The 12,774-nt window shown below is 38.4% G+C and overlaps 1 protein-coding gene across 7 annotated transcripts in view; it reads left to right on the forward strand.

The window, feature by feature from the left end:
* The window catches only part of ST7L (suppression of tumorigenicity 7 like), a 144,308-nt gene that overhangs the window by 9,475 nt on the left and 122,059 nt on the right, over positions 1-12,774 (forward strand). For all 7 annotated transcript variants that reach the window (XM_010830806.1, XM_010830805.1, XM_010830809.1 and 4 more), the window contains 2 exons: positions 1,678-1,732; positions 4,939-5,054. In XM_010830806.1, the coding sequence (XP_010829108.1) occupies positions 1,678-1,732; positions 4,939-5,054 (171 nt within the window). The remainder of the gene's footprint in view (positions 1-1,677; positions 1,733-4,938; positions 5,055-12,774) is intronic.

Raw genomic sequence — 12,774 nt, forward strand, 5'->3', positions numbered from 1 at the left:
CCTGTTTACTAGATTAGGGGTGAGGAACCAATTACTACTAGTTTAAAATACTGGCAGTTTTACAAACCATTGATTTTGTACCGTCAGCCCAACTTTGCAGGACTTGCACTAGTGTGAGGCAAGTCAGATGCTTGGGGCACAAAATTTAAGGACACCCTCACTCTCAGCGTGGCTCAGATGGTAAAGCGTCTACCTACAATGCAGGAGACCTGGGTTCAGTCCCTGGGTTGGGAAGATCTCCTGGAGAAGGAAATGGCAACCCACTCCAATATTCTCGCCTGGAAAATCCCATGGACGGAGGAGCCTGGTAGGCTATAGTCCATGGGGTCGCAAAGAGTCGGATACGACTGAGCGACTTCACTCACTCAAAAAGTTAAAAAGGCAAATAATGCCTTCTCATTTATTATGAAATGTGTTGTTAGTTTGCAGTTCCATGCATGGTACTTTGACAACTGCTGATCTAAACAGAGACCTGATATTTGTTATCTTTCTATTTATAAACATTTGATGGCTTCTTACTAAGAACAGTATCTAAGCTCTTTATGTAGTATATAAGCTCCTTCATCAGTTTCCCCCAGTCTGTTCTGTAGCCTCATTTACATCTCTCCTCACCTTCTTAGGTGTTACTCAGTCATCTCCGACTCTTTGCAACCCATGTACTATAGCCTGCCAGGCTTCTCTGTCCCTGGAATTCTCCAGGCAAGAATACTGAAGTGGGTTGGCTTTCTTTTCTCCAGGGCATCTTCCCAACCCAGGGATCGAACTCAGGTCTCCCACATTGCAGGCAGGTTCTTTACCATCTGAGCCATCACGGCAGCCCTCTCACCTTCTACCGTGTACTTTAATCTTCCACCATGTACTCTAATTGAACTATGCTGTGTGATTTTCTAATACTACTTCTTAGAATGTTCTTCATCTGGCAACCTTCTACTCATTTTTTACAGTGGTTCAAGTTTAAAGGATTCAAGTTTAAAGCCTGGCGCACTACAGTCCATGAGGTTGCAAGGAGTCCAACATGACTTAGTGACTCAGTTCAGTTCAGTCGCTCAGTCATGTCTGACTCTTTACGACCCCATGGACTGTAGCACGCCAGGCTTCCCTGTCCATCACCAACTCCCGAAGCTTGCTCAGGCTCACGTCCATCGAATGACTAAACAACAACAAAAACAACGTTTAAATGTCACCTCCTTTCCAAAGTCTCCCCTTATTTCTCCAGAGCAAACTTAATCACTTCCTTTTTATTCTTAGACCAGAACAGCTCTCTACCATAGCACTTTGCACACAGTTTAGGTGATAGTTTACATAACTGATTCTCATGCCACATGTAATTCAGTTAAACAAGTTAGTTCAGATTCTGTGGTAGGTTCTAGAAATACAAACATGAACAAAGTTTTAAAAGCTTATATTTTAAAGGGAGAAACCTGAAAACCAAACAGATAGTCACTTTGTAATATGGTAAGTGCTATACTTGAATTGTGGACCAAAGGCTACGGAGGCAGAAATAAGGGAATAACTATATTTGATTACATGCTGCATGACAGCAGGGATGATACATGCTTTATTCATCTTTGTGTTATACGTGGCCAGCATTATGCTTACCATGTTGGCTAAATTAGTATTTAACTACATTAGATTAAACTGTCTTAATTTCCCCCTTTTTCTCTTTGTTTTTTTTAGAATGTAAAGTATGGAGAAATCCTCTAAATCTTTTCAGAGGAGCAGAATATAGGAGGTATTACATTTTGCTTTCAGTATAATTATGGCATTGGTTTTAGAGTAAAAGTATTATGGAAACATTTATTTTTACAGATATATCATAATTACAGATTACAGATTATCATAGCTCTTCTAGTTGGAGTTATGGATATATCATAAGGTAAAATGATTAGCCCAGAGTTTAATTTTCTGCATCTTGAATATGTTTACTTTTATCATGAGAAACATTGCTTCAAGCCATGTTTGTGATATATAATAAGTGTACATTTGGTCCTTGGTTTATGACAGAAAGCCTTTTCAAAGAATTCATGAGGTTAAGAAAAATTATAAATGTCAGCATATTCCTGTGCATATGTGCTCAATTTCAAATTTGACAGTTATTTGACAGTTTACTAGAAGATATCAATCTGAATGTGAATATAAATTTCATTTGTGCAACAGTACAGGGTATACTATTTTTATATTGTATTTTATATTGCCATTCCCTGGCTACACTATTGTGTCCATTGCTCTTCTGGTTTTTACTCTAAATGAGAAAACTTTTGAAACTTATGACAAAAGATAAATTTATTTGTTTGGAAAGGGGCTGTGTTTTACCTGGGGATAGCATGGGGTATGTCATTTAATTCATTGAACAAGAAATAGTTTATGTCTACTGTATGTGGACGTTGTACAAAATGACGGGGATGCAAAATGATTAAGCAGTAATCCCTGTGCATAAGTACTTGATAGTGTAGAACAGTCACATCCTGGGAAGTCAAAGCTAGCCTTTTCTGATAGATGTAATTAGCCTATATTAAGGGATTTTGCAAGAAACAGGTCCTTGAACTTCTCATTGTGTTTATTAAAAACCTTTTAGGCTATTATTCTTGTTATCTAGTATCTACTTCATGAAAATCTTAAAGAGAAATTTCTTATCTTAGTATAAGGAACTCTTTTTTATAATTTTACTTATTTATTTACTTTTGGCTGTGCTGGATCTTTGTTGCTGCGTGGGCTTTTCTCTAGTTGTGGTGTGCTGGCTTCTCATTGTCATGGCTTCTCTTGTTGTGGAACACAGGCTCTAGGTGCACAAGCTTCAGTAATTGTGGCACATGGGCTCAGTAGTTGTGGTTCCTGGGATCTAGAACAAAGGCTCAACTGTTGTGGTGCATAGGCTTTGTTGCTCTGTGGCCTGCGGGATCTTCCCAGGTCAGGGATTGAACCCATGCCTGCATTGGCAGGGGGGGTCTTGACCAGTGAGCCGTCAGGGAAGCCCAGGATAAGGAATTCTTAATGCTTCTTTTTGAACTCTTAATGCTTCTTTCTTAATGGGAAAGTATAAAATGCATTGGTAATTATTGTGTGGTTCTGGGAAGCTTAGACTTGTATTATAGCCCACCTTTAGCAAATTTATAGAACTCTTTGCTGTGGGCCATTTTATGGCTCAATCCTTGTTTTACTTTATTGAGTCTTTTAAAATTTGCTTCTAATTTAGGTTATTGATTTGTTGTTTTGTTGTGTAGTTGCTAAGTTGTGTTTGATTTTTGTGACCCCCGTGGACTGTAGCCTGCCAAGCTCCTCTGTCCCTGAGATTTCCCAGGGAAGAATTCTGGAGTGGGTTGCCATTTCCTTCTCCAGGGGATCTTCCTGACCCAGGGATTGAATCCACATATCCTGCACTACAAGTGGATTCTGTACTGCTGAGCCACCAGGGAAGCCCTAAGTTATTGATACTATACATATATTTTTTTAACTGCTTCAAATCATTTTGGGATTAATATAGATTGTTAAATTTTTTTATGATTTTAGAATGTGTACCAAACTTTGCTAAGTGAACAAGTGTTTGCTTTTTCTTTTTTCTTCATGATAATTTCTCGCAAAATAGCTAAAAACTTTAAATAGCAAGACAACTTATTAAATAACTTAAAAATCTTTGATCATATATATATAATGTGCTTTTAAAATGCCTTTTCTGATTGCAAAATACATACCTATTCATAGAAAGTTGGAAAATAAAGAGATGTATAGAAAGAAAGTAAAAAAAAAAAATCACCTTTTTCTACCATGAAGAGACAACTGCTATTAGTATTTCCATCAAGACTCTCTTCTATATATGTGTATATAGAAACAAAACTTGAACATCATAATATATGAAATTCACCATATGTGAATTTCCCACAGAATTTCTTCAAAACGTGAATTTTAACAGTTGTACTATATTTTATTGTAGAGGTACCATATATAACTTACAGATTATAGTTCACTGTTAACAATTACTCTAGAAGGATATTTTTATATATAAATATTTATTCACATATATGATTATTTTCTTAGGGTAGATTTGTAGCACTAGGATTACTGAGTCAAAAGGTGTGAACAGTTTTTTTTCTTCCCTTTGAATTTTTTCTTCTTTTAATGTTGAAAAATTTCAAAAATAAGCAAAAGTAGAGTGGTAAAATGGAATTCCATTTGCCAATCCTCTAACTAGATGTGAATATTTTTAAGCCTCTTTTGAAAATAATTAATTAATTAAGTTTTGCTTACGCTGAGTCTTCATAGCTGCATCCAGGCTAATTGTGGCAAGTGGGGGCTACTCTTCCTTGCGGCGCACAGGCTGTTCATCGCTGTAGCTTCTCTTGTTGTGGAGCATAGGCGCTAGGCATGCAGGCTTCAGTAGTTGTGGCGCTAAGACTCTTGATACTTCATAATTGATTTCTGGGAAGAGAAATGTAAATACCAATTTATAACAGGAATATGTGTGAATCGATATCCCACTTCACTCTTGATGACATATATTTGCCAATTTTATAGGTGAAAAGTAAAAATGAGTTATTTTATTAGCCAGCTTGTTATCTGCTATTAATTCCTGAGGGTTTTAGGGTGTTTTCTTCTACCTTCTTTGTAGTTTTACTTTTCATATTTAATTCTAATTCACTGAGAATTTAAGTATACTTAATGAGGTATATGTTTCAGTCAAATTGTTTTATCCATTCAGATTCAATTTTGAAGCACTGTTTGTTGAATAATCTAGCCTTTTCCCTTTTGGTTTTAGATGTTTTATTATTGTACTCTAAGTAGTTTGTGTAGGTTATCTCTTTTGTTTTATTGATTACAATAAGCTTTTGAAATGTCCTTAAATAAAATTTGTAGTAGTAAATTTTGAATTTTAAGTAGTGTCTATTATAGCTGATTGATGCTCTCTCATGTTCAATTTACATATTTTCTTGTATTTTGGTAAAGATACACTTGGGTGACTGGTAAAGAGCCACTTACATACTATGACATGAATTTGTCAGCTCAGGACCATCAGACCTTTTTCACCTGTGACACAGACTTTTTACGTCCTTCAGATACAGGTATGTGTCATATCTGTTCTTGGGGTGAATAGTAGTCATTAAAATTATTTTCAAAGTTTTTTAGTGTAATTTATTATACAGAGTTATTTGGCTTGGAGTCGTTTGTATCATTGATAAGAAACCCAGAATAAATTGAAACTAATTATGATTGTAAACTAGGTTATTATTATAGTCTCTTGTCTTATACAGAATTTAAATTATTTTATACAAATTAATTTAGTTGCTTCTTTTACAACTTAAAAAACCTTTCAGATCAAATCCAACAATGGCTTATGCAGAGAATAGTGTACCCAGTTTTGGTTGGGGAAATTAACACCTGAAATCATACATTTAAAAAAAAAAAAGAGTAAGGCAGAGTTAAACATTGGGGCACAGCATGCGGAGAAAAATTGGGTATATTTTATTCTAGTCATAATTCAGAGAAACACTGTAAAGTTATGGAAGATCATAGAAGTGTCTGAGTTTAGTTCTCTCTAATCTTTTCTGTAGAAGTGAGTATGGAGACTCTTAAATATTTGGCTTAAAGTTGTTGTTTTGTTGCTGAATTGTGTCCGACTGATTGACAGGGATCTTTATCACAACTATTTTGCCCTTTTCCACCTTATCTATGCTTCTACTTTTATCCTTCAAAATTAAAAGTATTATTCTTTGGGAAGCCTTCTCTGATCTTCTCTGCAGTTCAACAATACTTAGTCCAAACCTCAGTATAATAATTTTAGTTAGTTTATTCAACTGTGAACACTTATTTGTTAATATTATGATGTTGCTTTAATGTTTGTCCTCCCTAATAATGTATGAAACTTTGGAAATAAGAGACTATACTTGTCATCTTTGAATCCTTATCATCTAACACACTGCCTGGTATACTATAAATATTAATATTTATTCTTTGATGGAATTATAAATGATTGAATAGCTTTGATGCAGATATCTTAAGCAGTTTCATTAATAATAGCTAACAATTGTATAATACTTATTATATATGAAGCACTGTTCTAAGCAATTTATATAAAGATACTAATTTAATCATCCCAATCACTTTATGTTGTTCAGTTGCTAAGTCATGTCCAACTCTTTGTGACTCCATGAACTGCACCAGGCCAGGCTTCCCCATCTTTTACTATCTTCTGGAGTTTGTTCAAACTACATCCATTGAGTCAGTGATGCTGTCCAACCATTTTATTCTTTGTTGCCCCCTTCTCTTCTTGCCTTGAATCTTTCCCAGCTTCAGGGTCTTTTCCAGTGAGTTGGCACTTTCACACTCCAGAATGTCTGGCTCTAGGTGAGTGACCACACCATCGTGGTTATCTGGGTCATTAAGATCTTGCCACTTCTTCTTTATCTCTTCTGCCTTTTATTGTGCTTATCTTTGCATGAAATGTTCCCTTGCTATTTCCAATTTTCATGAAAAGATCTTTAGTCTTTCCCATCCTATTATTTTCCTCTATTTCTTTGCGTTGTTCACTTAAGGCTTTCTCATCTCTCCTCGCTATTCTCTGGAACTCTGCATTCAGTTGGATATATCTTTCCTTTTCTCTTTTCTACTTTTCTACTTCCTTTTCTCTTTTCTCTTTCCACTTTTCTTCTTTTTCTTGGCTATTTGTAAGGCCTCATATTTGTAAGGCTTCATCAGACAACCACTTTGCCTTTTTGCATTTCTTTTTCTTGGGGTTGGTTTTGGTCACCATGCCCTGTACAGTGTTATGAACCTCTGTCTGTAGTTCTTCAGGTACTCTTGTCTACCAGATCTAATCCCTTGACTCTGTTTGTCACTTTCACTGGGGCTTCCCCTGTGGCTCAGAGGTAAAGTATCCATCTGCAATGCAGTAGACACAGAAGACCCGGGTTTGACACCAGGGTTGGGAAGATCCAGGTGGAGAAGGAAATGGCAATCCAGTCCAGTATTCTTACCTGGAAGATCCCATGAACAGAGGAGCCTGGAAGACTACATACAGTCTATGAGGTAGCAAAGAGTCAGACACGACTGAGCACTGTCTAATCATAATCTGAATGGCCTAGTAGTTTCCCTATTTTATTCAATTTAAGCCTGAATTTTTCAGTAAGGAGCTGATGATCTGAACCACAGTTAGCTCCAGGTCTTGTTTTTGCTGACTGTATAGAGCTTCTTCATCTTTGGTTGCAAAGAATATAATCAATCCGATTTCAGTGTTGACCCTCTGGTGACGCCACGTGTAGAGTTGTTTTTTGTGTTGTTGAAAGACTGCTTGCTATGACAGTGCATTCGCTTGACAAAACTCTGTTAGCCTTTGCTCTGCTTCATTTTATACTCTAGACCAAACTTGCCAGTCACTCCAGATATCTCTTGACTTTCTACATTTGTATTCCAATCCCATATAATGAAAAGGATGTCTGTTTATTTATTTATTTTTTTTGGTGTTAGTTCTAGAAGGTCTTATAGGTCTTCATAGAACCAGTCAATTTCAGCTTCTTCATCTTTAGTGGTTGAGGCATAGACTTGGATTACTGTGATGTGGAGTGGTTTGCCTTGGAAATGAACCAAGATCATTCTGTCATTTTTGAGATTGCACCCAAATACAGCATTTTGGACTCTTGTTGATTATGAGGGCTACTCCATTTCTTCTAAGGGGTTCTTTCCCAGAGTAGTAGATATAATGGTCATCTGAATTAAATTTACCCATTCTTGTCCATTTTAGTTCACTGATCCCTAAGATGTCGATGTTCACTTTGCCATTTCCTTCTTGACCATGTCTCATTTACCTTGATTCATGAACCTAATCTTCCAGGCTCCTATGTGATATTGTTCTTTATAGCATCAGACTTTACTTTCACCACCAGACACATCCATAACTCAGTGTCATTTCCACTTTGGCCCAGTCTCTTCATTATTTCTGGAGCTGGTATTCTGCTCTTCCCCAGTAGTATATTGGACACCTGTCGACCTGCGGGGCTCATCTTTTGCTGTCATATCTTTTTGCCTTTTCATGATGTTCATGGGATTCTCAATGCAAGAATGCTGAGGTAGTTTGCCATTCCCTTCTCCAGTGGACCACATTTTGTCAGAACTCTCCACTATCACCTGTTTATCTTGGGTGGCCTTGCATGGCATGGATCATAGCTTTATTGAGTTATACAAGGCTGTGAATCCATGTGATCGTTTTGGTTAGCTTTCTGTGATTGTGGTTTTTATTTTTGAGACTATAGGATTATAGTTCTTGTTTCTTCTGTCTGCCCTCTGATGGCTGAAGACAGGAGGCTTGTGCAAGCTTCCTGATGGGAGGGACTGGCTGTGGGGAAACTGGGTCTTTCTCTAGTGGGCAGGGCCATGCCCAGTAAATCTTTAATCCAATTTTCTGCTGGTAGGATCCTGGCAAGCTACAGTCCATGAGGTAGCAAAGAGTCAGACATGACAGCAGTGTATAATCATAAGGGATTTGATTTAGGTCATACCTGAATGGCCTAGTGGTTTTCCCTATTTTCTTCAATATAAGCCTGAATTTTGCAATAAGGAGCTGCTCACTCCCTGTTAGTTGTTTGGCCTGAGGCAACCAATTCCTGGAGTCTACAGGCTCTGTGGTAGGACTACTCAGTTCAGTTAAGTTCAGTCACTCAGTTGTGTCCAACTCTTTGTGACCTCATGGACTGTAGCATGCCAGGCCTCCCTATCCATCACCAACTCCTGGAGTTTACTCAAACTCATGTCCATTGAGTTGATGATGCCATCCAACCATCTCATCCTCTGTTGTCCCCTTCTCCTCCTGCCTTCAATCTTTCCCAGCATCAGAGTCTTTTCAAATGAGTCATCTCTTAGCATCTGATGGCCAAAGTATTAGAGTTTCAGCTTCAACATCAGATCTTCCAATGAATATTCAGAACTGATTTCCTTTAGGATGAACTGGTTGGATCTCCTTGCAGTCCAAGGGACTCTCAAGAGTTTTTTCCAACACCACAGTTCAAAAGCATCAATTCTTTGGCACTCAGCTTTCTTTATAGTGCAACTCACACATCCATACATGACTACTGGAAAAACCATAGCCTTGACTAGATGGACCTTTGTTAGCAAAATAATGTCTCTGCTTTTTAATATGCTGTCTAGGTTGGTCATAACTTTCCTTCCACGGAGTAAGTGTCTTTTAATTTCATGGCTGAAATCACCATCTGCAGTGATTTGGAGCCCCCAAAAATAAAGTCTGCCACTATTTCCATTGTTTCCCCATCTATTTGCCATGAAGTGATGGGACCAGATGCCGTGATCTTAGTTTTCTGAATATTGAGCTTTAAGCCAACTTTTTCAATTTCCTCTTTAACTTTCATCAAGAGACTCTTTAGTCTTTCTTCACTTTCTGCCATAAGGGTGGTGTTATCTACATATCTGAGGTTATTGATATTTCTCCCAGCAGTCTTGATTCCAGCTTGTGCTTCATCCAGTCCAGCGTTTTTCATGACGTACTCTGCATACAAGTTAAATAAGCAGGGTGATGATATACAGTATTGACATACTCCTTTCCCAATTTGGATCCAGTCTGTTGTTTCATGTCCCATTCTAACTGTTGCTTCCTGACTTGCATACAGATTTCTCAAGAGGCAGGTCAGGTGGTCTGCTATTCCCATCTCTTTCAGAATTTTCCACAGTTTGTGGTGATTCACACAGTCAAAGGCTTTGGCATCATCAATAAAGCAGGAATAGATGTTTTTCTGGAACTCTCTTGCTTTTTCGATGATCCAGTGGATGTTGGCAATTTGATCTCTGGTTCCTCTGCTTTTTCTAAAACCAGCTTGAACATCTGGAAGTTCACGGTTCACGTATTGCTGAAGCCTGGCTTCGAGAGTTTTAAGCATTACTTTACTAGCATGTGAGAGGAGTGCAACTGTGCAGTAGTTTGAGCATGCTTTGGCATTGCCTTTCTTTGGGATTGGAATGAAAACTGACCTTTTCCAGTCTTGTGGCCACTGCTGAGTTTTCCAAATTTGCTAGCAGATTGGGTGCAACACTTTCATAGCATCATCTTTTAGGATTTGAAAGAGCTCAACTGGAATTCTATCACCTCTACTGGCTTTGTTCGTAGTAATGTTTCCTAAGGCCCACTTGACTTCACATTCCAGGATGTCTGGCTCATCACATCATGATGATCTGGGTCATGAAGATCTTTTTTGTACAGTTCTTCTGTGTATTCTTGCCAACTCTTCTTAATATCTTCTGCTTCTGTTAGGTCCATACCATTTCTGTCCTTTATTTTGCCCATCTTTGCATGAAATGTTCCCTTGGTATCTCTAATTTTCTTGAAGGGATCTCTAGTCTTTCCCATCCTATTGTTTTTCTCTATTTCTTTGCACTGATCACTGAGGAACGCTTTCTTGTCTCTCCTTACTATTCTTTGGAACTCTTCATTCAAATGGATATATCTTTCCTTTTCTCCTTTGCTTTTCACTTCTCCTCTTTTCTCAGCTATTTGTAAGACCTCCTCAGACAGCCATTTTGCTTTTTCGCATTTCTTTTTCTTGGAGATGGTTTTGATCCATGTCTCCTGTACAATGTCTTGAACCTCCGTCCATAGTTCATCAGGCAGTCTTTCTATCAGATCTAGTCTCTTAAATCTATTCGTCACTTCCATTGTATAATCGTAAGGGATTTGATTTAGGTCATACCTGAATGGTCTGGTGGTTTTCCCTACTTTCTTCAAAAGTAGGGCTATTAGCAACCTTCAAAAAGGACTTATGCCAACACACACCTCCCAGGGCTGCTGCTGCCAGTGCCCCATCCCCTCAGTAGGCCACTTCTGACCTATGCCTCTGCAGGAGACTCTCAAACACTGACAGGCACGTCTGGCTCAGCCTTGTGAGGTCACTGCTCCTTTCCTCTGGGTTCTGGTGCGCACAAGATTTTGTTTGTGCCCTCCAAGAGTCTCTTTCCCCCAGTCCTGAACAGTTTTGTGTAATTTTTTGTTAAAAATGTAAGTTTCTTTTGACCATATAGTTCTAAATGGAATCTTGTTCTTTATATGTTTGTCAAATTCATAGAGCTACATGTTTGGCTCTTCCAGCTTTGAAAAAGGTCCTCCATATAACCTATTTGGCTGGGTGAGTTCTCATTGTCATTCCTGTCAACCGAGTCAGACATACTTTCTGACAGAGAAGTCTGACTTCATTTTTTAAATTCAAAGAGACATGTTAGCATTCATCCCTATGACAACCATCTCTCTTCTGAATTCAGATTCTAAGATGAAAAGATAGGTAAGTCTTGGAGCCTTGCCTTGAGCTTATCACTTGGCCAAAACAAGATTCTACTGCCTTTATTATCCCTTACTAATGCTTTCTTTGCCTTGCTATGAGAACCTTCCCTTAGGGACAGTGCATGCTTGATAGTAAGGGGAGAAAGGGTGCTGATAAATGGATCTGGTAAAAATTATTACTCCCTCCCCACTCTACAATATACTTGAATTCAGAACTTCCAGCAGCCAGAGTACTCTATTTCTGCATTGACAGGTGGGTTCTTTTCCAGCTGAGCCATGAGGGTAGCCCCTTGTATTTCTAATACTGAGCTTCCCTGTTAAATAAGTGAAGACACAAATCTCTATTATAGGTTTCTTGATTAAAAACAGTTGCTCCGAAACCCAAACTTGTTCCTGAGGCACCTGTACATTTTTACACTCTAGGGCAATGCACCTTGGAAAGATACAGGATGGGTGAAAAGTAAGCTTTTCTTTTATGAAGTAGGAATAGGTAATATATCTTTAAAGGAGCAGGGTGAGGCAAGGAGCCTGTGGAAAGAGAAACCAGCGTAACACATAGGCTAATCAGAGGAACATTCTTCAGTTAGATCAGACACAGTAAAGAGTCATATAAAGTTGAAGCTTTAGAGGTTGATTCTCTTAAAATTATGTGTCCCATTTTGGTCATTGCAAAGTTTTATGTAGTACTTCTAGAGGTATGAAAAATCCCCGTTAAGACTGAACTAGACTTTATCCATGAGTGATAGTCAAGAAATAGACTATTGGTTCCATATTGATCTTTACAGATACTCATATAAATATAATGATTTATATCTATAGTTTTATATTAAAAAAAGAAAAATGTGCCTATATGTGTGATGTGACAAATTTCTCTTGACTATTGTCATTCAGTTCAGTTCAGTCCAGTTCAGTCACTCAGTTGTGTCTGACTCTTTGCGACCCCATGCATTGAAGCACGCCAGGCCTCCCTGTCCATCACCAACTCCTGGAGTTCACTTAGACTCACATCCATTGAGTCCGTGATGCCATCCAGCCATCTCATCCTCTGTCGTCCCCTTCTCCTCCTGCCCCCAATCCCTCCCAGCATCAGAGACTTTTCCAATGAGTCAACTCTTCACATGAGGTGGCCAAAGTACTGGAGTTTCAGCTTGACCTTCATTCCTTCCAAAGAAATCCCAGGGCTGATCTCCTTCAGAATGGACTGGTTGGATCTCCTTGCAGTCCAAGGGACTCTCAAGAGTCTTCTCCAACACCACAGTTCAAAAGCATCAATTCATCGGCGCTTAGCCTTTTTCACAGTCCAACTCTCACATCCCTACATGACCACAGGAAAAACCATAGCCTTGACTAGACGGACTATAGTTGGCAAAGTAATGTCTCTGCTTTTGAAAATGCTATCTAGGTTGGTCATAACTTTCCTTCCAAGGAGTAAGCGTCTTTTAGTTTCATGGCTGCAGTCACCATCTGCAGTGATTTTGAAGCCCCCAAAAATAAAGTCTGACACTGTTTCC

Source organism: Bison bison, unplaced genomic scaffold (genome assembly GCF_000754665.1).
Source record: "Bison bison bison isolate TAMUID 2011002044 unplaced genomic scaffold, Bison_UMD1.0 scf7180017864519, whole genome shotgun sequence".
Taxonomy (NCBI): Eukaryota; Metazoa; Chordata; class Mammalia; order Artiodactyla; family Bovidae; genus Bison; species Bison bison.